The sequence below is a fragment of the Amphiprion ocellaris genome, chromosome 22 (assembly GCF_022539595.1).
Source record: "Amphiprion ocellaris isolate individual 3 ecotype Okinawa chromosome 22, ASM2253959v1, whole genome shotgun sequence".
NCBI classification, from domain to species: Eukaryota; Metazoa; Chordata; class Actinopteri; family Pomacentridae; genus Amphiprion; species Amphiprion ocellaris.
In genome coordinates this window covers 27,304,824-27,330,732 of record NC_072787.1, presented here as the reverse complement: position 1 = coordinate 27,330,732, position 25,909 = coordinate 27,304,824, and the positions used below count along the sequence as shown (strand labels likewise).

The 25,909-nt window shown below is 40.3% G+C and overlaps 1 protein-coding gene and 1 long non-coding RNA gene across 5 annotated transcripts in view; both read right to left on the bottom strand.

Annotated features, from left to right (window-relative positions):
• Positions 1 to 805: 805 nt before the first annotated feature.
• LOC111589111 (uncharacterized) lies at positions 806 to 13,950 on the bottom strand. Of its 2 annotated transcripts, none has more exons than XR_008600303.1 (7): positions 13,845 to 13,950; positions 11,037 to 11,185; positions 9,810 to 10,112; positions 1,968 to 5,298; positions 1,338 to 1,501; positions 1,137 to 1,223; positions 806 to 1,041 (listed from the first exon to the last, which is right to left on the bottom strand). It is a non-coding gene; the product is annotated as an uncharacterized LOC111589111 (long non-coding RNA). The 2 variants fall into 2 exon arrangements; XR_008600302.1 differs by lacking the exon at positions 13,845 to 13,950 and adding an exon at positions 13,430 to 13,759.
• A 3,078-nt stretch (positions 13,951 to 17,028) lies between these two features.
• The window catches only part of rreb1a (ras responsive element binding protein 1a), a 76,956-nt gene continuing 68,075 nt past the window's right edge, over positions 17,029 to 25,909 (bottom strand). For all 3 annotated transcript variants that reach the window (XM_055007305.1, XM_055007306.1, XM_055007304.1), the window contains exons 18-20: positions 25,184 to 25,305; positions 24,383 to 25,052; positions 17,029 to 24,182 (exon numbers count right to left, since the gene is read on the bottom strand). In XM_055007305.1, the coding sequence (XP_054863280.1) occupies positions 23,542 to 24,182; positions 24,383 to 25,052; positions 25,184 to 25,305 (1,433 nt within the window). In that variant the 3' untranslated portion in view covers positions 17,029 to 23,541. The remainder of the gene's footprint in view (positions 24,183 to 24,382; positions 25,053 to 25,183; positions 25,306 to 25,909) is intronic.

Here is a 25,909-nt window from a genome sequence, read left to right as displayed (position 1 = left end):
CTTACAACTACAACAAAAAATGTAGAACTATAATAAAGAATGTAGGTGATTTAATTGTTGTAATGTACCTAAAGTCATCTACAGTCTATCTGTATTATGGAGTCGGATTTACATTTGTTGTTGGCATTATGACATTTAATGCCATTAAAGTTTCAACACAGAAGAGAGATGACACACCAGTGTATACAATTACATGTATTTGAAACTAGATGTCACTGAAATTTCACATAACTGGACATATTTTACAACTATTTTACAATAAGTAAAACAACAACAACAACAAAATGTTACAAAAAACTTACAATAATGACACATTCCGGTAAATAAAACTGCTAGCACTCAAAGAAACATTAACATATGCACAATATTAAAGGAATAAAGGAAGGAAGAAAACTTCAGGATTTGTGAAAGTTTACCTAACTATTCCTTTACAAATCCTGAAGTTTTCTTCCTTTCCTTCACAGCAACAATCCTCAGAGGCAAACAACAACAGAATGATTACAGGTTCACTGGCTTTATTTTCTGCCTCATCATGTTCAGCCACTGTTCCTTGCTTACAGTTTCAGTATTTGGGCAATATATTTTGCCCTTATACTGACTGTGGCCAGTCTCTTGTGTGCGAAACTGTCCGCACTTCCCACAAGTATTGGATGTGACAGTCCGATTATATTTACGTTTTGCACCTGCGTCACCATCAGGTTGGTCAACAGTAGTGCTTGAGGCACTTGGACCAGGAGAGGACTGGGCTGTGTCACAAAATGGACGTAACTGGGAGAACAAAAAGCTGTGGCTGTGGTGCTGCTGGTTGTGGGCAAATAGGTCTGAGGCTTGATTTAGCCCCTGACAGACCAGAGGTACCTGGAAGCTGCACTAAAAATAATCAAAAACACACTCAGCACACACAATTCTCTGCTGGTCAGTAAAATCTTTTGTCATGATTGGTGAAACTAGCAGCTGGTGTTATCTCAGTTTTCTACGACAATATAATACTGCATAAGTAGACTGCACGACTGTGGAGTCATCTTAATGAATCGACCGTGCCTAAAAAAACAGGAAAAAACATATAAAGTTGCTTGTGGTTTTCAGTGAAGAAAGTCAACAGTTTGGAAACAGCTTTTAGACGTAAATCCTATTACCTTCTGGGTATGAAATCCACACGAGCATCCCTGTGGCTCTGTCACGAGGGTCCTCTGGCCCCTCAGTTGCAGAGGACACTTTTTGATCTGTAACCATAAAGAATATGTCCTGTTGGTATGCATATACTTGCTCTCTGACTATGCCTTGACAAAAGTATGTAAAGAGTTGTTGTGTCAGGGATCTGTGGTCTCTCATCTTACCTTATGATAGAGGTCGTGCCATTTTTTTTGCCTTGGGGCAGGCCTGTTCCCAGCACTTGATGGCCAGACTCCTGTGGTGGAAAATGACCTCAGCCGAGATAGCCACACTCCGTCATCCATCGCCTTGTGTGTCTTTTTTGAAGCCATTTTCTGAAATAACAGTGCTACAAGGCAAAATATCAAGCAATCAAAAATGTGTGATATGAAGCAATGGCCAAATTAGGCTAATGTATTACCTCTGCAGCCTACAGTTTCATAAGAAAACAAGAGTTAATATGCTACAGCAATCAAGCAAAGCTGTTATATATCTCAAATCGGCAATCCATGACAGCACCGAATTAAAGTATGGCGACATCAGAGAGAAAGGGTAATTGAAAGTATATTTCAGGGATCAGTAAGTGTGTAAGTTAGCATGCATAACACATATAACTGAAGACACATTAGCATAATTGTCCGAATTATCCGGACATGGGTCAAACTAGCAAAACTTAGATTTGCCGTTATGTTTAGAAAAGCAGTTAATGCCACAGACCTAACGTCAGCATTCCTTTACTGACATTTACTGACAGGCGGCCACCAAAATGCATATTTTCTGTGAATACAGACAATGACATACTGGGTTTACCTTACCTCCTGAAGGCAGAAATAGCTGAGAGTTTTTTTCCCGGTTTCACCCGGGCCGGCTTGTATTTTTCCGGTAGTTTATCCGAACGTAAACACAGAGAGCGGTCGGCGGCGCGCTGGGGATTTGAACGCCAACGCGTGATTGGTCGATGTGTTCGGCGTATCAGAGGGGGGCAAAATATGAATCCGGGCATCAGATTAGAGCAGAGGGGTGGAAGATGATCTGGCGGTTCTGATTTGTCCCGAAAAGAATGAGCAGGCGATATGAGTGGTTTTGAAAAGAAAGGCCGGGTGACGTGAGTGGTCGGGGAAAGATGATTCGGGCGACGCGACTGGCCTCCCCCGTACGGACGAGCGGCTTCCAGGTACCGCCACAGATCAGATACAAAGACATAAATTCGTCGTCCCTTTGACATCGTAGTTCCTGAAGTGACCACATGGGTGGAGCCAAGGTGGAGTCAGGGCGGAGAGTAGGCGGGGAGGTGGGGGGCGGCCTCCCCCCCTCTACTCCCCCACCGCCCTCCACCACCCACCACACCTTCCCCCGCCAAAAATTAATCAGTGTAATTCTGAAATGGTAACATCCAGTCACAACACTATTCAGGTTAAATGGAACGTATGGCTTCTGGCACCACGCCGCTGCCCAAAGAGATGACAGGCAAATACCGTGCCCAGATGGCAGCGTCACAGGAGTGAGAGGCTGAGGAGGACAGCAGACTTTTGTAGATATACTGGACACCAATCAAATCACTCCAGAAGACAGAGCGACCACAGGTAGATAAAGGTTCAGAGGCAAAGTAGCACCATTTTTAAATTGATTTATTACTGTAAATCAGTAAAAAATAAAATACTGCTAATCAGTAAATCAGTCAGCCCACAATTACTACAATTCTACAATGTATGTCTCTTTCCTTTGACTTGTTATTTGTACAATATACGATGTATATGATGGCGTTTTTTTCAAATCAAAGGCTCTACTATGATGTTTTCTAAGAGACACACCATGCTACTCTGGTTGTTCTGGCTTTGGGCTGCTGCACTCCTCCTCTGTTGTTTTCTGGATTGTACTCAGCTGCATGTCTTCGTCCACCAGGCCTCCGTTGACTCGTACCGCCTGCCGTCTCTGGAGCTGAAGCTGGATTGGAACAGACCAAAGTACAGTCCAATCACGATGCCAGCTGCCTCTCAAAAGGCTCCTTCATCTGGCAGGTGGCAGCACTTCTTCTGAGGGGAAGCTGAGCTGGTCCAGCAGAACTTTGGAGATGTGTTCCAGTGGTTGGTGGATGTGTGGGGAGATAGAGAGGGACCTTTGAATTGTTCACAAAGGAAAACAGGGAACCCATTGGTGGTTTGAGTTTAGGATGCTACTGCGGTGTGTTTTGGGGTTTAAAGAGGTGAACAGGAAGAGTGTTTTTTTGTATTGATTATCTTTTACTTTGTTCCTGGTTGGAATGCCCATCAATGTCAACATGAAGTTCACTTTTAGTTCTGTTTATTTATTTTTATTTTACTAACACCCATTTGCTTTTAACCCCCTCACATGTTGTGTTGTTGTAAACTTACTCTTTCAAATAAATACTCGTCTAACCCTCTGGAAACCAGCGTTTGGACTGTTTTTGTGTTGCTCCTCACCGACTTCAGACAGCCGGGACACAACAACGTTTTGTGGACTAAAGGCTAAACTATGAGGTTTTTTCCACATTTTGGACAACATACTAAACTACGACGTTTTTCTCATATTTTGGACGACATACTGAACTATGACGTTTCAGTCCAATTTTTGACATCTTCAGGACAGGATGTCTCCTCATCTGTCATCATTCATCTGTAAAATATTCTTTAAGACCATTCACATAAAAATCAGTGAAGTTTTACTGGTATACACATGTGGACAAAATTGTTGGTACCCCTCAGTTAATGAAAGAAAAGCCCACAATGGTGACAGAAATAATTTGAATCTGACAAAAATATTAATAAAAATTCCATGAAAATTAACCAATGAAAATCAGACATTGCCTTTGAACTGTGGTTCAACAGAATTATTTTAAAAAATAAACTCATGAAACAGGCCTGGATAAAAATGATGGTACCCTTAACTTAATATTTTATTGCACAACCTTTTGAGGCAATCACTGCAATCAAACCATTTCTGTAACTGTAAGAAAAGAAAAGAAAAAAGACAAAAACTAATATTTTCAGCTGAACTATAGACAGACTTTGTGATTTTTCTGCTCACATGTTGTGTTGTTGTAAACTTCCTCTTTCAAATAAATAGCCTCCCAACCCCCTGGAAACCAGCGTTTGTCCTGTTTTTGTGTTGCTCCTCTGCAACCCTAGACAGCCGGGTCCTAATGTTTTTTGAGCAAGACACCATACTATGATGTTTTTACAATGATGGTTCTACTATGGAACCAGTTTGACATGTTCAGGTGTTCTATGTGTGAAAACTCAGAGATTTCAGGGATCGGAAGGTGGTTTTCAACTTTCTTTGTTAACTTTCTGCCTCAACTTTAAATTTCCTTCACTAAGCCAGCCCTCTGGGCTTCCAGGAAGCTGTGTTCCTATTGGCTGTCCAGGTGGCTGCTTGGTGTTATCAGGAACATCTGAGCAGCTCAGTGTCTTCCTGCTTCATGTGGCTGCAGACAAACATTTCCTCTGTTTCTCTTCACCACTGAGCTGGGTTTGGTTCTGTTGCTTAGTTTGTTCTTTAGGCGTTGGCTTGCAGCTTCCAGCAGTAAAATCATCTTTAATGTGTTTCTTGGTGTGTTTTAGGGCTTTGTACTGGATAGTTGTCTTGGTAAATGTGGTTCTTTAGCCACAGTTAGCACATGGTGCTAATGTGTGCAGTGATTAGTGGATTTGGTGCAGCTGAGTTGTGTCTTTGTCTTGGCTGTAGTGAGTCTTCAGAGGTTTCTGGTCAGACACATTCTGTATTCTTGTTTGAGAACCAGCGTTGGTTGTCCAGAAGGTAAGAGTTCCTGTCCTGATTCTCTGTTCTCAGAGGTTCTCTGGTAGGCTGCAGGAGACTTTAGCGTTTGGGTTGTACTAGTTTGGTTATTGTATGGTTTCATTTGGACGACTATCTTGAGGCCCCTCCATGTGGTTTAGTGAGGTTTTCTGGAACAGTTCTACAAAGCAACCTGCAGCAGAAGAGACTTTGAGAGTTTTTAGGAAGTTCTGGAGACCAGACTTTAGAGCAGCACAAACATTTGTCAGCAGTTTGAACAGGAGAAGGTGAGCTTCAGAGTAGAAATGAGATGGAAACCTTCTTGACCCGTGTGGTGAGGTCCTGTACCAAGAGTTTGAGCAGGTTGTGAAGAGTCTGTAGTTCTTTGGTCTGAAAGCACAAGAAGAGTCGACTCATTAAAGGAGAAAACAGGAGATATTGTTGCTTCTTCTGTCGCTCTGCAGTTTCCAGTTTCCTTAGACTGAATATCAAGTTTATATGTTAAATGATTTACCATGTGAGGCCAAGAAGACTTCAATAAACTCCCTCCATCCCCTGAACACAACACATTTTATTACCATGTTACATCTTTTTTTTTTAATGTTTTTGAGATTTAATCATAGTTTTAGTAGGTTTTTCTCTTTGCTTGTTTAGTTTTGTCATCTGTGTGAAAGGTGCTAAACAAATAAAGTTGAATTGATAAAGTGAATAATTGACTAACTCATGATTGTGACAACAGAAGTATTTTCATTGTGATTTAAGGATTTGTTTCATTTTGAAGGTTGGGGTTAAAATATTGACAGACAAAAGATTAAAGAAAAAACTACATTAAAAAAAGCAATTATATCAAAGGAAAAAAGCATTTAATACAATAAAACTTTTCAAAAGAAAAATAACTGTTAAATACAATTAAATTATATTAAACAGACAAAATATTTAATTAAATGATTAAACAGAAGATACAAAACATGTAATTATGAAATTTAACAAAATTTTTGAAAGAAAAATATTAAACATTAAAGATGAAATATTTTAGATAATTAAACATTTAAAAATACAATTAAACAAGTAGAATATTAAACATTTAAAAAATACAAAACATTTAATTAGATTATTAAACTTTTAAAAAGACAAAACATTTAATTAAAAAATTTAATTTTTAATTAGAAAATTAAATCTGAAAGACAATAAAACTTTAAATAGGAATTAAACAGAAAATACAATGAAGCATTTAAAAAGAAAATTAAACATTAAAAGGTGGCAAAACATTTAAAAAGAAAAACCTTAAAGATTTAATCGAAAAATTAAACACTGGGAAAGAAAAGGAAATTTTTCAAAGAAGCCGATAAAACTTTTGAAAAAACAACAATTAAACATTAAAAAGACAAAACATTTGGAAATCAAATCAGACATTAGAAAAGAATAAAAGGTGAGAAAAGAGCAAAACTAAACATTTAAGAAGAATCAAACTAAAGACAAAACATTTGAAAAGACACCAGTTAAACTTTAGAAGATCAAATTAAACAGAAGAAACAATAAAAGGATCAAAAAGAGGAAAAACAGATAAAAGTCTTAAAGCGTTTTCTAGTCTGAAATGAAAACATCAAGTTATTTCTTCAAACATTTCCTCTTTCTATGTTCTTGGTTTGATTGTGGACAGATTTACTAAGAACTCATTTCAGAAAACTGCTTTCCAGATAAAGTCTCCTAGTACTTGAAGGCATGGATCAAACTAATGTTACCTTCTGATCTCCACAAACTTTACTGTTCAGTGAAGAGAATCAAAGTTTGTTCAGGATTTCTAAAAAACCTACAGGTGAAGGTCTGAGAAGAACTCAGATGGATGATCTAAATGTGAAATCAAGACTCATGGTCACAAGTTTTAAGGCTTCTGTTCACCAGAAAGTTCAAACTAACAGAGAAGTACTGAGAAACTTGTAAGATTTCAGTCCTCAGACTGTCTGAAGGTTCAAACTAACAGAGAAGTACTGAGAAACTTTTAAAACTTCGGCCGTCAGACTGTCTGAAGGTTCAAACTAACAGAGAACTACTCAGGAACTTAGAAGATATCAGTCCTTGGACTGTCTGAAGGTTCAAACTAACAGAGAAGTACTGTGGGACTTAGAAAATTTCAGCCCTCAGACTGTGTGAAAGCTCAGGTCCTGAGGACTTGGGAGGTGTGGAGGCTTTGGAAAGTCTTGAAACTGAGGGTTCCACCCTCCAGCACAAAGGCTGAAGTCCAACCTCCTGAGAAAAACGGTCGAGTCGAGACTCGGGTAAAAAAAAAACTCGAAAATGACAAAAAATAGATGATAAATGCGCAAAAAACAGAAGAATTAGTATCTGAGCGAGTAGCTCAGGGGGATAAGAAGAGGACTACAGAGTGGAGGGTCGCAGGTTCAAGACCCGCCAGTGGCAGTTTTCTTTCTTTGTCTTTGTCAGGATTTTCAGAAAATTTAAGACTTGTCTGGTCTTGAACCAGCGACCTGCAGCTCCATAGGCAAATCCTTAACTCACTGAGCTACAGATCAGATACAAAGAAATAAATTCGTCGTCCCTTTGGCATCGTAGTTCCTCAAGTGACCACATGGGTGGAGCCAAGGCGGAGTCTGGGTGGAGTCAGGGCGGAGAGTAGGCGGGGAGGTGGGTGGCGGCCTCCCCCCTCTACTCCCCCACCTCCCCACACCACCCACCACACCTTCCCCCGCCCGACGAGTTCTTCGAGTCTCCACGAGTTCTTCGAGTCTCCACGAGTTCTTCCAGTCTCCACGAGTTCTTCCAGTCTCCACAGGTTTTCCCCAGTTTCTGGAGTTTCCACCAGGTCGGAGGCAGAACAACTTGTCATGAAGAGGTGTTGAAGTCGGTCAGGATGGACTGACTTTTTACAGCGACTAGAAGGAAGATGACTAGAAGAGCAGGTCTTTGACCACCATCCATAAAATCCATGGAGTCGCTCCAGAGAAATGAAAGAAGGTCAACTTTTATCAACCTCCATCCACATGTTCAACTTCATATCTTTACTTGGAGATTTTTAGCACCACAAACCTTTAGTATCACACTTTATCATTTATTAGGACTTTAATGGAATCCACCAGCAGATTTACTTTTTGTTGACAAACTTTATTCTTGTCGTCGTGGGACTGCAGTATTTAAAACTCTTCCTTCTATTTGACCTCATGTTTATTAGTTTTAGTGGAGAAAATTATTTTAATTGTCCATTAGTCTCTTAAAAACCAAATAATAAATTGGATTAGTCAAGAGCTTTAAATTTCTTACTTTGTCATATTTTAAATATGAAAAAAAAATACAAAAATTAAAGCATCTTGAGACAATTTGACCTGTAATTGGCGTTATATAAATAAAATTGAATTCAAATTGTATGTATCTTGTAATGTTGGAGTAATTCAGCCATATATGTTGGAAAACACATTTTCTTTGTCCATTAATCTGTTGATTGTTTTCTCCACTAATTCATTTCTTGTTTTGCTTTATAAAATGTCAAACCCAAATATATTCAGTTTACTGTCATAAAAAACAAAAAGATTTACATTCATGATGCAGGAATCAGGCAGTTTTTCCACTTTTTATCTTAGTTTAGTCAGAAAGATAGTTGATAATGTGTGAATTGTTGCAGCTTGTGAGCCGTAAAAGGTTTTAATCTTTGGGGCCAAGTGTCAAAAAACACTTAGAAACCAACATCAACAAAACACTCAACAAAGACTTAAACATCATTAAAGGGAAATCCAACTTTTGCATGACAATGTCTAATTAAAGTACATTTATTTCCAACGTAAATGTGTGATATTCATCCTCTGGAGCTTTCTCTTCACATCGTCTTCCACCTGGACTGGTTTGGTCAGGAGCATGTGCAACAAACATTTGAAAAACTGCACTTTAACATCAATGAATGACACTGAAGTTTAAGCTCTACATAAATGAGACTGAGACTGGATGTGCTGCTCTGTCATTAACTCCTAAGTTTAGGGAAAGTTCAAACAAAAGAGGACAGTTCAGATCAGACTTGAGAATGAGCTTATTCTGAACAAACATCTCAGACTTTCTGAGCTTCAGCACCTCTAGCAAGATATTTTAACAACAAGCAACTCAAGAGATCCACAAGTTGGAGAGAGTTAGCTTTAGCTGAGCCAAAGAACATGTGGGACGCTAACCTAGCAAACATTTCAGACTTTTCTCTGTGAATTCTGAGAAATAATTTCCTATTTAATGACAGAGCTACACATCTTAACTCAGTCTCATTAAAACAGACTCTAATTCAGTGTCATCCATCCATATTAAAGTGCAGTTACCCAAAATGTTTGTTGCATGAGCTCCAACAAAACCTGTCCAGGTAGAAGGCCACTTTGACAAACAGGAAATGGAAGATTCCAAGCAGATTTATAGAAGGGGGAACCGGACTGTACTAAGTGTGGTCCAGTATAGAGGGGTGTTTTGTGGGTTTTTAAGGCTGATAATGATTATTAGTGAGACATTTGGAGTAGATATTCATTTGCAGTAAATGAAAGTATTTAAAATCTTGGAGTTAAACTTAGAAGAACACAAACTCTAACAGAAAACTTTGATACGTTTTTGTTTTGTTTACAGATGTTAAGTTAAAGGAGTTTTATTCGTGACGTATAACCAATCAAATCACTCCAGAAGACAGAGCGACCACAGGTAGATAAAGGTTCAGAGCCAAAGTAGCGCCATTTTTAAATGTATTTATTACCGTAAATCAGTAAAAAATAAAATACCGATAATCAGTAAATCAGTCAGCCCACAATTACTACAATTCTACAATGTATGTCTCTTTCATTTGACTCGTTATTTGTACAATATACGATGTATATGATGGTGTTTTTTCATACCAAAGGCTAAACTATGATGTTTTCTAAGAGACATACCATGCTACTCTGGTTGTTCTGGCTCTGGGCCGCTGCACTCCTCCTCTGTTGTTTTCTGGATTGTACTCAGCTGCATGCCTTCGTCCACCAGGCCTCCGTTGACTCGTCCCGCCTGCCGTCTCTGGAGCTGAAGCTGGATTGGAACAGACCAAAGTACAGTCCAATCACGATGCCAGCTGCCTCTCAAAAGGCTCCTTCATCTGGCAGGTGGCAGCACTTCTTCTGAGGGGAAGCTGAGCTGGCAGCAGAACTTTGGAGATGTGTTCCAGTGGTTGGTGGATGTGTGGGGAGATAGAGAGGGACCTTTGAATTGTTCACAAAGGAAAACAGGGAACCCATTGGTAGTTTTAGTTTCAGGTGCTACTGTGGTGTGTTTTTGGGTTTTAAGAGGTGAACAGGAAGAGTTTTTTTCGTACTGATTATCTTTTACTTTGTTCCTGGTTTGAATGCCCATCAATGTCAACATGAAGTTCACTTTTAGTTCTGTTTATTTATTTTTATTTTACTAACACCCATTTGCTTTTAACCCCCTCACAGGTTGTGTTGTTGTCAACTTACTCTTTCAAATAAATACTCGTCTAACCCTCTGGAAACCAGCGTTTGGACTGTTTTTGTGTTGCTCCTCACCTACTTCAGACAGCCGGGACAGAACAACATTTTGTGGACTAAAGGCTAAACTATGACGTTTTTAGAGCGACATGGTAAACTATAGGCCTTTTTTAATTGACATATTACTATGATGTTTTTTTTGTTTTAGTTGTTTTCATTGTTTTTTTAGCAACATATAAGAATTTGAACAGTTTTAAAAATTACTATACTTTTACTTGTGCAATGAAATATTATTCTATGGCATTTTTGAGACGACATATTATACTCTGATGTTTTCTTGAATTACATACTATTTTGACAATATACTGCACTATGACATTTTTGGAACCACATATCATACATGACAATTTTAGGCAACATCCTATCATTTTGTGCTTTTTGAACCACATAATAATCTATGGGTTTTTTTTGCCGACATGCTGTACTATGAACTACAGGCCATACTATGTTATTCTTGAAAAGTCTACTATACTTTGACATTTTCTGAACTACATCCTATACTATGGCGTTATACACAGAGTGCTTTGGTTACATGTTGATTTATAATCTAGATTTTTTTCAGTTTTGTTTTTTGACAGGATTACCACAGACCTGACCATGAACACCGTTGACACCCACCTGAGGGAGACGCTGCCTAAGATCTCAAGGCTGCTTGGTCGTGGTCTTTCTGGTCCTGCTCCAGAACGTCTTCATCAACTACATCTTCTTTTGAAGAGGCCCTCAGATGCTGCAATGTCTGACCTTCAGGAGGAACTGCTACTTTCACTCTGTAACGAGACGGTGGTTATTTTAAAGACCCAGCTCCTGGTGGCTTTGAATGAAAGTTTAACATCCATCAAAACAGAACTACAGACAGTTAAATCTGAGCTGTCGGTCAGTATTTCAAACATCAAGTCCAACCCAGCTGTCCTAAAGCACACTGTGGGTGAAACGGAAACTTCACTCTCCACATGACTGACGACATCATCACACTCCAAAGCAGAGCACCTGTCTGCTGAACTTGTAAAAGTGGACTATAAATGTGAAGAATGTGAGCAGCAGCAGCCTGTGAGCAGCGGAACAGATGTGATCAGAAAGAAGTCATTTTCTTTTTTCTTTTCTTTCTGGTTGACTTGATGCTGTCAGATGCAGATGTTGGAGCTGATTCTGATCTTTCAGGATAAAAAGCTGCTTTTCCTTCACAGAATTTTCAGAAAATTATTCTCTCAGGTTTTCTCTGCTATTTATATTTTTATTATCTGTGATTATTTCATTATTGTAAAATAAAGTTTGAGGCATTAAGACTCATTTAGTTATTTTATTCCTGAAATCTTTGACGTAGCAGAACTAAACTTCCATTTTCCTTCTTGTGCTTCTGATACTAGAACTAAATGTATCTTCAACACGGATCATCTGGTTTTAATGAATCAGCAGCAACATCACAACAAAAAATGAGACAATTTTCAACAAATTCATGAAACTGATGTCATTTAAAACTATCAGAGTCTGTTTTAGTGTCAAATTAAAGCTGATTACTGACAACTAGAACATTAACGTTACTGTTTTAATCACATTTAAGTTTCCTGAACGTTACATTAACGTCAACCAGCCACAGTTTTATGAACTTAATGAACCACATTACAGGAACACAACACACTTCAGCTGCTGACAGGAAACAACACAAACATCGTTAGTTTGATGCTACATTTAGCTGCTAATCAGGACTGCTCAGCTAGCTCGGTTAGCATCGTTAATTCACATTAAAGCTAATATTCACTGGATGCTAACTCTCTTCTCTGGTCAACACACACAAATAAACTCCACCAACTCCTGGGGTTCACTGCTCACATTATATCTGACTCTGAAGTTGAACATAAAGTTCATTAAAACTGGCACCGATCAGTAAATTATCATTTAGTACCAACCAGCTGTCAGAGTCCTTCAGTGTCTGTTGGTCGAATCAGCCGAAGGACTGAATTACTGAACTGAAAACTCATTAAAACAAGACAACGGACAGTAAAACTGTCTGTGGAAAATGTGCTGCTGCTCCACCGATAAATACCAACAAACTAAAACAAACTTGGTGGAAGTGTTGCTTTTAGTGATTTATTTAACAAATAGCAAATATGAGGCTTTTGTTTTTCTGGAAGTAAAAGGAAACGTTGCTTATTCGTAGTTTCCTAACTTAACTTTAGCTGCACTTTCACCATGTTCTGATAGATCATTTTTTAATATTAAAATAGCTGCACTTCCTTTGTATATTTGGTCGTTTCTTATGTTGCTGCTGTTTCATTGCAATTATATTTTAATAATATCACTTTAAATACAGATAATTGAAAAGAAAAAAACTGGCTCTGAAATACTCAATGAACTGATACGTCATCTAGTGTTAAACTGAATAAGAATTCTTAATAATATAAAATGGAACTGACTGAGCTGTATTAATTAAATCCAGATATTTCAAATTGAAAGAAACACAACAAGATTTCAGTCAATTAAACCTTAAATTAATTTACCTGAGAAAACCATCCTTTAATGTCTTACTTTAAAATGACCTACATTTAAAAAAATATAGGTGGTAAGTAAAAGTTTCACACTACAGATGAATCACTGATGAACATTTAATTGCATTAACTAAATTATTATGAGGAAACAGAAATCCATTTCTAATATTTCTATCAAATATGTTTATGTCTATAAAATGTACTGGACAGCAATAAAAATGTCTGCATAGTGAAATATATGAAGTCCATCTGCATTTATGCATCGTATTGATGTTTAAATAACAGGAACTGCAGCCCACGTTCAGTCAAGTTAGCGGAATTATGGATAAACAACGTTTCCAGTATCTCTTTCAAAATAAAAGCCGTGATTTGTTTTACGGAAAAATTACGTGATTTCAAACATGTGATTTTGAAAATGTAAACAAACTGTAATCAGCGTTAGCTTGCTGCTCCACTTGCTCTGAATATTTTTGTTCTCGTCTTTGTCAAGCCCAAAGGAAAAATGAATCCATATTCTGGGTACATTACCGACAGCAGCGTCCCTGGAGTGACCGGAAAGGTTAGCCGACCTAGCGGAAGTGCTAATGAGGTCTGCTCTGGCGCGGATTATCACCGTCACACCCTGGAGTGACCGGAAAGGTTAGCCGACCTAGCGGAAGTGCTAATGAGGTCTGCTCTGGCGCGGATTATCACCGTCACACATGTAGCTTTGAAAATAAATCTTCTACAAGACACAGAGCTGTAGCTCCGTTTCAGTGTGAGCTCTAATGTTTCTCTGTGTCTGACTTCCTCTAATAAAATCCTCCTGTTCACTGGGAGCTGCCTGCAGCTAGCATAGCTACTAGCACGCTAGTCTGGTCCGATGCAGTCTCCATATGATGACGTTTCAGGAGTACGTCAGAACGGACAGTTACGTACTGAGAAACGGCAATAGTCTTCTTACCGCAAAGGTCCAAAACTGTTCGTCTGCTCCTCCTGCATCAGGAAACGTCTTGAAAGCTTCTTCAAATCCAAACGAAATACAATCACAAGCTCAAACTGACGTCATTGGTGCATTCACTTGCAGTCAGACAACGAAGTTGCGTTCAGGAGCGTCGGAAACACCGAACTCGGGGCCACTACCACCCAAGGAGTGGTATATTTAATTTTGAAAAAAGCATTTAGCCATACCTAAAGCTTTAAGTGCTTTATAAAACAAAACTAAGGATTTTGTATTGTTTTATGATCACAGGTTCTGTCTGAAAAAAGTGGCATCATTTTCAACAGTGAAACCAGACTAATAAAATGTAATGACCAACCAGTGTGCAATTTTGTATCCCGCAAAAACATAAACAACTGAATGCAGAATACTGGACAAAGAAATTCTACAGACATTTTTTTCTAAATTTTATGTTAACACAATTAATGTATTAAATGTGTGTATGCATGTATTGATTTATTTAGTGCTGTTAGCAAATCAGAGTTCTGAGTGAGTTTTTCTTTGGATAGGCAAAGGCCATTTAAATTAATGTTTATTAAAAACTAAAAAGCATTAAAAACAATTAACAACTTAGGCATTTATTGAGTCACTAAAACACTGTAGAGTCTAGGACCACATCAGCATGATTATAAGCATCCTCTGGTAAATTAACAACCAGATACTGATGTTCCTTACCATATGGACTTCAGGAGATGATTAGATGATGATAAACTGTGACCTGCTGGTTGGGTTCTCTCTGTTCTCATGTTTCTTACATGTTGGTCTCCTGATGCTGCTTTACTTCAGCCAGTCCATGAGCAACAGAAAACACAGTTTGCCTTGTACTCATTGCCAGGGGTTCCTCTCTTCCCACTCACGTCTGTACTTTTGCAAACGTTTTGGCTTCTTTGGACGTAGTGGAGTTTCAGGTGTAGACATTTTTAAACGCGCTGGTGCAGCAGCGTCTGTAACCAGGCAACCAGAGACAGGACCGGGCAGGACAAGACAGGACCAGACAGGACCATAGGACCATAGGACTGGACAGGACCAGACAGGACCACACAGGACCAGACAGGACTATAGGACCATAGGATCAGACAGGATCAGACAGGACCAGACAGGACTATAGGACCATAGGACTGGACAGGACCAGACAGGACTATAGGACCATAGGATCAGACAGGACCAGACAGGACCAGACAGGACTATAGGACCATAGGATCAGACAAGACCACACAGGACCAGACAGGACTATAGGACCATAGGACTGGACAGGACCAGACAGGACCAGACGGGACCATAGGACTGGACACACATGCGGGACGCAAGAATTTATTGTTGAATAAAGGACGATTCCGTATTTTAAGGGACAGATGGCAACCCTAGATGTAGAATGTCATCCATAAAAACACAAAGACATCAGGCAGAGACACAGACAGTGGACTGACTTGGCAACCATCTTGGAATGACATCAAAAATGTCACAAATATTACACATACTCCCTGTCCACTTTATTAAGTACACCTGGCTCATAAAAGGTTGGACCCCCTTAATTCTTGGTGGCATCCTTTCAACAAGGTGGTGGAAACATTCCTCAGAGATTTTGGTCCATATTGACATGATAGAATCACACAGTTGCTGCAGATTTGATCCATGATGAGAATCTCCCATTCCACCACATCCTAAAGGTTCTACTGGATGGAGATCTGGTGACTGTGGAGGTCTTTGGAATCCAATGAACTCATTGTCATATTCAAGAAAGCAGTTTTGGATGATCTGAGCTTTGTGACATGGAGAATTGTCCTGCTGGAAGTAGCATCAGAAGATGATCCACTGTGGTCATCAAAGGATGGACATGGTTAGTAACAATACTCCGGTAGGTTGTGGAGTTTAAACCATGATCACTGGGTACTAATATCCCCTACACCATTACATCATTAAACCATTACACCACCTACAGCAGCCTGAACCGTCGATACAAAGCAGGATGGATCCATGCTTTATGTTGTTTACGTCTGATTTGTTTGGTCATTTTCAATCTTTTTTTGTTGTTTTTGTCTAATTTTTTGTCATTTCAATCTCTTTGTTTTTTGTCTCCGTTTTTGTTATTTTCAATCTCATTTTGTTGCTTTTTGTCTCTGTTTTTATTTTCACTCTCATTTTGTTGTGCTTTGTCATTTTTTTCATTTTCAATTTTTTTGTTCTTTCTATGTCTCCTTTTTCCACTTTCAATCTCTTTTTGCTGTGTTTTGTCAAGTTTTTTGTCATTTTAAATTTTTTTGTTGCTTTCTCTTTTTGAGTTTGCTGTGTAGCTTCACCATCAACATAATGTTTGCACAGGTACAAAAGTCTTTTTACCTTTTTATCTCATTTTAAACAAGCTAACGAATATCAGCAAACTTGCTAGCTAGCCAGCTCTGAACACTTTTGTGACTTCAAATGGGGTCATATTCAACACGGTAGAGTGTAAAATTGAATTTCTGCAGCAGAAAAACTCTAACTTCCACACAACATTCCACGTAAATCCGCACAAATGTTGATAAATTGTGTTAAATCTTGATAAACTTGAGCTTTTCCCGCCTACATTTTGAAAATGCTAATGCTAACGCTAATTCAAGGCTGCCGATTTTGACTTGGCTGTGTAGCTTCACCACCAAGGTTATTTTCACACAGGTATGAAACAAGAACCTCGTGTTAACTTTTTATCCCATTTTAAACAAGCTAACAAATAGCAGCAAACTAGCTAGCTAGCTCGGAACACTTTTGTCACTCTTGCTGCCTTCAAATGGGATCATATTCACTGTGGTTGACAGTAAAATCTAATCTCCACAGAATAGTTTGAGTAAATATGCACAAATGTTGATAAATTGTTAAAATTTGTCAAACATGACCTTTTCCTTCCTAAATTGTTAAAATGCTAATGCTAACTCAAGGCTGCCAATTTTGAGTTTGTCATGTTGCTTCACCATCAAGCTAATGTTTATATAGGCATAAAACAAGTGTAATGAAGAGCAGCAAACTAGCTAGCTTTTAACTAACTTGTTTATCTCATTTAAAACAAGCTAACAAATAGCAACAATACCATTTTTTGGCTCAAAACTACATTTCTGACCTGTGAACTGCGCTAAAATGCTCCAGAAGAGAGGAAAAAAAGACAAAAACGTGGATGTCGTTTGATTCACACACCTTTCCTTAATATAATCTTTATTGCTTTTTCTTATTGGGTTGAATACAGAACAGGTTTACATCTCTTGACTTGGTGAGACACCGTCACGTGTTGCTAACAGCAGGGGGCAGGAGAGGGCCGACGCCGGACACAACCTCAGGACGTCCTGCTGATTGTGGCTTTAATGCTTTCTGATTGAGGTTTAGCATGAACGTTTGTGTTTCCGCAGAAAAAAAAGGCCTCAAACCGAACGTCCGAACGACGGGAAGAGAACCAAAACACGTCGACGGTGCTCCGGTTTTTAAACACCAAAATCCAACCTGTTAGGTGACGACGAGTTCACAGTCAAGTGCTAAATGTAGTGATTGACAGTTCTGAATTATTAAAAAAAAAAAAAAAAAAAAGAGACAAAGTAATCAGGACAAGTTGCAACTCAGGAAATAAGAACATGAAATATTTCGAATAATGGATTTGTGAAAGACCCTGAGAGCGAGATTATATATACTTTTATATTTATATATATATGTAGCACGAGAAGTGATGGAGAAAAGGAGAAATCATCCTTAATTGAACAAATTAGATTAACATGCAAAAAAAAACCTAACCTAAAACTCACCCTTTAACTGAACACAATGGATTTTCACAGTTTTATACACATTTATATGTCATAGAGGAAAAAATAATAAACACGACAAAAAAACCCAAACATTTCTCAGCCAAACTAAAAATAAACAACAACAGAACCAATAGACCCGGACAGTCTGTTCAACTCATATACAGGAGATCTACATAAAGCTTTTTGGATTCAGAGGGATTCTTATTGCTAAGTCCGAGCCGCCGCGCCTACGGCAAGCCGGGTAGTCCACAACACAAACCATCAGTTCCTCAAAACAGTTCTGCAGCATAAATGTGATATTTTTAATACATGGCTTCTTCTCAAGTCATTGTAGAAACTAAACAAACGCACAAACACACACACAGCTGGGCTCCAAATAAATACATTTAAAAACAGTCCACGTGCATTCGAATGGAAGTCCAGTATTCATATGGCCGCGCACACAACAAACACACAGTCATACGGATTCCCAGGGAGAGGGTTAACAGAGCCGACAAAACCGTAAACAGCTGAGAGAGAGGGGCGGCGGCTTCTTTACAGACCTGCAACAGCTACAGCTAAAAAAACTCACACACTTTAACTTCATTCTGCGTCATTTAAGGGAAACGCCACTAATGTTGTGGTTCTGTAGCGCTAGCACTAACTTTACTGAAGATCTGCCTGATTAAGTGTTGCCAATTTTCCTGCTTTCAGCAAATGGGCGGACAGGAGTGTAAAGTCGTAAGATCTGTGCACAAATCCACATGAATTTTGTCAAACATGAGCTGTTCCCACCTAACTTAATGAAAATGCTAATGCTAACTCAAGGCCACCGATACTGTGTTAGCGTCACCATGTTTATGTAGGTATGAATCACATGTAACGAATACCAAACTAGCTAGCTAGTTAGCTAGCTCGGAACAATTTCACGACTCTCACTGCCTTCAAATGGGGTCATGTTCTCCGTGGTGGAGTGTAAAATTTATTTTCCACTGAGTAGTCTGCATAAATCTGCAAAAATTTTCTAAAAATTCTGTTATATCTTGACAAACGTGCATTTTCCGCCTACACTGATGAAAATGATCATGCTAATTCAAGGCCGCTGTTTTTTAGTTGGCTGTGTAGCGTCACCACCAAGATAATGTTGGTAGAGGTATAAAACAAGAGTTTCAAGTTAACTTGTTTATCCCGTTTTAAATGAGCTAACGAATGGCTGCAAACCAGCTACCTAGCTAGCTGCTCGGAACGCTTTTGCGACTCCCACTGCCTTCAAATGGGGTTGTGCTCACCGTGCGACAGACTAAAATCTAATTTCCACAAAATCGTTTGTGCAAATCAGCACAAATTTTCATAAATTCTGTTACATCTTGACAAACACGAGTGTTTCCCGCCTAAATTAATGAAAATGCTCATGCTAATTCAAGGCCGCTGATTTAGAGTTGGCTATGTAGTTTCACTATCAACGTAACGTTTGTACAAATATGAAACAAAATTCTCGCTTTAACTTGTATCCCATTTTAAACAAGCTAACGAATGGCAGCAAATTAGCCAGCTAACAAGCTAGCTCAGAACGCTTTTGTAATTTCAATGGGGCTGTGTTCACCATGGTGGCGTGTAAAATCGAATTTTCGCACAATACTTCGAGTAAATCTGAACAAGTTTTGAAAAATTCTGTTAAATCTTGACAAATATGAGCATTTCCCGCCTACATTTTGAAAAATTAAATGCTAATTCATGCTTCTGAGCAGCAACAAACTGTCTAGACAAAGTAGATTTTCTGAGTGTATTCAGTGTACAGCTTCACCACCAACGTAATATTTAGAAAAATATGAAACAGGTGTTGTTTTTTCACTTTTATCGCAAGGTAATGAATAGGAGCCAACTAGCTAGCTAGCTAGTTCAGAAAGCTTTTGCGACTCTTGCTGCCTGCAAATGGCGTCGCGTTCACACAGCTAGTCCATATAAATGCTTCACTCTTATCACAACTCAAGTGAAAATTTTCCAAAAGCTTCCGGTTGTGCCGCATTTGCAGGCATTTTTAGAAACAGTGGAGGCCATGAAAGTTTATTTTTAGTGGCTTTTAAGTTAACATATTGTAATTAGAGTCATAAAGAGCGAGGAAATTTTGATATTTCTAACAGTTTTATTTTTTATTAAGCCTGTGCATCTCTATTTACGTCATCTGCTTGTTAGCTTGCTAAATGGTTAGCCTCAGTCCGATTTTACCACTGGAACATAAAGTATTTGGTTTAAAAATAAAAACATTTTGTGTCACAAGATCACGGGTTCCATTTGAAGGCACCAAATGCTCCTTACTAGCTAGTACATTAGCTGTTAGCTTGCAAGCTGTTAGCTTCAAATAGTCCCGACAGACAATCTAGCACCGAGTGCTTTGCGAGGTACTACAACTGCACAAGTGTACTAATATTCGGTAACAAAAAAAAGCCAGATTTTCAGTTTGTCCATAACTTTTCCAGTTCCCTGTTTAGCACAAGGTATTAGCTGCTAAAACAGAAAGAAAGAAATCTGAAAGCCATGAAGAAATTTGAACACCCTTGGCTTTTATTTTGAAAATTTTAAGGGTCAATTTGGACCACATGATATTAGAGAAGCTGATAAATTTACTGCTACAAGGAGACTTTTCTGCTGTACGCCTCTCGAGCTTTAAACCTCCATTAGTTTCATATCGTAGCTTCGGATATCATTTTATAAGTGATGACTTGAAGGCAAACTGAAAGAAACTGACTCTCTCTCTCTCTCTCTGATTGTGTCGCGATGGTAGTAGTACTAATAGTGGAAGTAGTAGTAGTAGTTTTGGAAGTTGTTAGTGCCAGTTGACGGCAGCAGCCAGCAGGTCGGAGCAGTTGTGGTTGTTCAATATTTCCGTCTTTTTGACCGACTAAATGACCGACGGCCGCTGCCTTACAGTTCCATTATGAGCCGCTGAGGTTCGATTTGCTTATGAGGTTGCTTGATCTAAAAAAAAAAAAAAAAAAGTACAAGAAGAAAAATTAGCTATATTCAAAAAAGAAAACGCACACACACTACCCATCCCTCTGGTCACGATGTCTCGATCAATAAGCCCTCATCACGCTCGCTGGTGTGGAAGCATCCGGGTCGGTTGGTGCCGGGAGTGAATTAGCCCTTTAACTTGTGTTTGTTTGTGAGTGCAGCAGGGAAATACAGTTCAGGAACACTACATAGTGTTGAGCTCACACCCGCTCCAACCAACCAACCAACCAAGCAACCAAGCAACCAACCCATCTATCCATCCATTCATCCATCTGTCCCTCTCACCCCGTCATCTAGCTTTTCATGGAAACTATTACAGCCGAGAATGGATTCGCTTATTTCTGTCCGTTTTCCATTTGATTGTCTAATGCCAAATTCCTATCCAATGACCTCGGTGAGGATAAATCAACACCTCGTTTACCAAAAAAAATCAACTGAGGAGCTTGTCAAACAGAAATCAATAGTTCTGTTTGTGTCTGGACAGACTGAACAAAAAAGAGGATTGAGTCCTCAAAGACTTTCATAAAGGAGAAGACGAGGCTAAACCGGGATAAACGGTACTAAAGCGGTCCAGGGCCAACTCTAGATACTCTGATAATACTGTAAGGAGACTAGCTTAGCCTACTTTAACGAGATATGTGGTTAACCAAGATGGCCGTGTGTTATCTTGTCTGACCACTTAAGCCCAGTTAGCATGTGGTTTTACCCTCTGGGGGATATCTTGGGAATCACTGAGCACAGTTCAGGCTAATGATTCAAGCTAGGTAGTGCTAACTAACCATACCACATAAATTAACCAAGCTAACACAACTCTAGCTGGGTGAGCTTCTCAGAGTTGGTCAGTTATCTCTAGCTAATGTGTGTTTTTAGCCATTTGTTAATATCTTAGGGCCCACTAACCAAAGATCAGGCTACTGATTCAGGCTAGCTACGGCGAACCATACCAAAGAAATCAACCAAGCTAACACAACTTTAGCCAGGCTAGCTTATCTGATCTGGTCAGTTATCCCTAGATAAAGTTTGTTTTTATCCTTCTGTTGATATTTTATATTCCACCACGCAAAGCTCAGGCTAATGGTTAAAGATAGCTATAGCTACCTGGCCAAACCAAACTATCCTTTGCTAAGTTTCTACCCTTTTTGTCATCTTAGAACCCAATAAACAAGCAGCTATCTAGAGCTAACTGACCACAACAGAGAAATTAACACAAGTTAACACATCTGTAGTTTGATTAACTTGTCTGGTCTGGTTAGTTATCTGTTGCTAAGTTATGTAAAATATTGGAGATGATATCTTTTAATTCAACACAGGCTAATAGTTACAGCTAATTAGTGTAACCTGTGGTCAAGACTAAGCTAAAGAGCTTTTCTTGTGTGGGTTAAGGCTAGTAATTACTTAGCCGTGGCTACTTGGCTACTACAGTTTGCTGCTACTGAGTTAGCCTCCTTTAGCTCTGTCTGGGCTATTTTTCTGCAAGCCAAGTTGACTTGTTAGCCCTCGATAACTGTTTGAAGCTACATTTATGAGTTAGCCCTGGCTAGCTCTGATTTGGCCCACAGTGGAAACCAGGCTTGCAAAGCGTTGGCCCTGCTAGCACTGTTCAGGAAGACGTAGGATTTAAAGGGTCGTCTACAGAGCTGTTTGTCTGTTGTTTTACTGGTTGCAGTTAAAAGCAGAGGTTGAGGTAAACTGAACCTGGGTCTGACATTAGCGGCGACGTACGTTAGCACTCTGGAGGCCCTGTGATGAACCCTAAAAGAACACTAGGGGGCGATGATGAGAGCCAGGCGGCAGCCACACACATACACAACGAAAAACTTTTGATTTGTTCAGTTATTAAAAAAAAAATCCACAAAAGATAATTCCCCTCCCTACACCTAAATGTCACTGATAATCGCACACATGCAGAAAAACAAAATAGTAGCATATCACGTGCCACATGTTCAACTCTCTGTACACACACATGGAATCAGTTGAGAATGATTATGAAAGACAAATTATTAACACACAAAACAACTCGTAGGGTGGCTTCTGAGGGATGAAGGGATCAATAGTGTGATGGGTTTAAAAAACAGAAAAAACAGAACATGGAGAACACAAACACTATTTTCTGCCCTTTCAAGAGTTCTTCACACAGACGTCCGACTTAGGCAAAGTTCATGAATGTTTTTGTGTGTTTGCCGAACCGGCCGAGAGACGTGGATTGCTGCGAGCCGAAAGGACGACGAGGCGGTGGCGGCGGCCTCTCTGCGTTTTCCAGTTACAAAAAGTTTCCTCGGTGAAACCGGCAGCTGCGACCCGCTGGTGAAACTGGGCTCGACTTTGGCAGCCGGCGCCTCCAATTCTATCCGAAAAATATCAGAAACAGCTGGTGATTTTAACGCAGCTGGCAGACCGAAAAAACAAAAAAATAATCTAGTTCCCGACCTCAACTAGTTTGCTTTTTTAATCCAAAGTTGGTTCAAATGTTACAGTTCTATGTTGTTTCATGTGTCGTGTGCCCAGCGGTGGTTTAAATAAAGAAGAACAAACGCAGACGTCCTCTTTAGTCTTTGTCTCTCGGCGTCTCGGAGGTTGATCATCGATTCTCAAACAAAATCTAGAACAATAATTAATCGTAACTTTATTCTTTTTATTGCTGAAATATAGATTCCCCACACGAAAAATAGTAATGTAAATCATTGTCATCATAAAAAGCTATAAAAATTAGATCCATCCTCCGTAATAATGCAGATAAAGATATAGCAAAAAACATCTTTTAGAAGAAGGACTAGTAGTAAGGCACTTCAAGAAAATGAGGTCTTTCTATCAAAAATTTTCCGGGCTGGTTTTTGCATCGTCATCATCATCTATGGTGTAGCGTCTTTCCGTCGTATGGCACTGCGGTGATGTTGGTAGGGAGTTCACCCTCAGTCCACCCCCACCAGAGGAGGCTCTCCATTGGGCAAGATGTGCTCCAGAGGGGGCTTGGTGTGGATCTCCAGCAGCCCCTGGATGAAGCCCTCTGCGGGGGCAGCAGCGGCGGCTTCCCCCGGCGGAGAGCTGGAGGAAGAGGGATCTTTGGAGGTGTTTGAGTCGGGCGTCGCTTTCAGGTCGCTGGCTAAGGAGTCGGTGCTAGTAGTTGTCTTTGTGTCAATAGCTTGGTGGCCGGGAGTCGAGTCAACGGACGGTTGCCGTGTCCAGTCGAGTCCGGATTTGTCCTCTACGTCTTCAGGAGCAACGGCGGCTGGAGGACCTGAATCTGCTCCGATCTCTGCTCGGATCACGGCGCTTTCTTCCTCCTCCTCCTCCTCCTCCTCCTCCTTCACGTCCTCCTCCTCCAGGTCCTTCGCCCCGGTCGCGGTGCTCCCAGACTCGCTCTCGTTCTCCGAGGGCGGGCAGGTGGAGGTCGGGGTCGGGGTGCAGGAATCTCCGTCCTCGCTGGCGTCGTCGTTAGTGGCGGAGGATCCGTCGGCTCCGCGGGGCTTCAGGTGGATCCTTTGGTGGCGGACCAGGCTGTGCTTCAGGGTGAAGGTCCTCTCACAGGTTTGACACCGATAAGGCCGCTCACCTGGACAGGTTTAGAAATCAGATCCACAGCATTACAAGAAAGGAACTAAAAGTGGCGAACGTACCTGTGTGTGACCTCATGCTTCAGGTGTGTCCTACCTGTGTGTGACCTCATGCGTCAGGTGTGTCGTACCTGTGTGTGACCTCATGCGTCAGGTGTGTCGTACCTGTGTGTGACCTCATGCTTCAGGTGTGTCGTACCTGTGTGTGACCTCATGTGCCTGGTCAGGTCCTGCAGTGACCAGAATCGTTTCCCGCAGACTTTGCAGATCTTCTTCCTCTTGTCCACTCGTCCTCCGGATGCCTCTCCTCCCTCCAGACTCTTTGGTTCTGACGTCTCCTCGTTGCTCCTCTCCTCCTTCTCCTCCTCCTCCGAGTCGCCGCTGTCTCCCCCGTCGCTCTCGCCTCCCTTCACTCTTCCCTCCTCCGCCTCCATCTCCACCTCCTTTTCCTCTTTGTCCTCCTCAGCAGGTTTGCTCTCCACCGGCGAGGCGTCCTCGGCCGGCAGTGGAGTCGGCGTCTCCTCAGAGAGGTGCGCCCTCTCGTGGCGAGCGAGCGTGGTGGCGTATCGGAAGCTCTTCTTACAAACCCGACAGACGTGTTTGTACTCTGGCTGCTGCTTGGTGGCGGGGCTGCCGGAGGAGGAGGCGGCCGGCTTCTCCTTCTCCTTCTCCTTCTCCTCCTCTGGGCTCTCGGTGGCGGGTTGAGGAGCCGAGGTAGAGGGTGCAGATGAGGGGGAGGGCTGGCAGGGCGGTTCTTCCTGAGCGGAGCCTGAGGAGGACGTGGAGAGCTTGAAGTCAATGAGCTTCTTGCCGAAGTTTAGGTCCAGACTCTTGTTGCTGTTGCAGTCGTCGTCGTCTGTGCTCTCCACCTGACGGGTCATCAAACAAGAACGGAAAACTTTCAGAATAAAATCACGGCACAAGAAGGAAACTCTGCACCAAAACACTTCAAGACACATCTAAAGGTCCTGTGTTTGGCATCCAGAGCTTGTTCAGTTACCTTGCAGCTCTGTGGAGGCTGTTTTCCCGGCGCTGTGCTGGTCTCTGGCGCCTCCTGCTGGTCTGGCTGTTTGGTGGATTCTGCCTCCTGCTGCTCTCCAGCTCCAGCAGCTGGACTGCAACCTGCAGCAAAAAACACTCGGTCAGCATCGCCAGAAAACGTCTTTTAACCCTCCTGTTGTTCTCATTGACGGGCACCAAAATAATTTGTTTCCTTGTCTGAAAAAAATTCAAAAATTCTGCAAAAAAATTCCCCAAATTTCTGAAAATTTGCAAAAACTTCCAATAATTCCTTAAAAGTTTAATAAAAAAAAAATAACCCAAATTTGGCAAGAAAATTTTTGTAAATATTTTCATAAAAAATCCTTTCAAAAAAATCCTAAAGATATATAAAGTGATTCCATATATATCAGTAAAACTTTAATATTTTAAGAACATTCACATAAAAATCAACCAAAATCCAGCGAAATTTGCTGGAATTTGGGTTTTTTTTGTGTGTGAATGTCTTAAAGAAACATTTTTTAACATTTTTTTTTTTTTCACCAAAAACTGTTCAAAAATTTCCCAAAAATGTTGAAAATGCTTCAGTGTGAACCTGCAGGACGACACGAGGGTTAAAGAGTTCAAGTTCTGCTCAGTGGGCACTTTTGTTCCTTCAGTTTGTCATACAGCTGATATTTTTGTGTCAAATTGTGTGATTTTAGTTATTCTTTTAAGTAATTTTGAA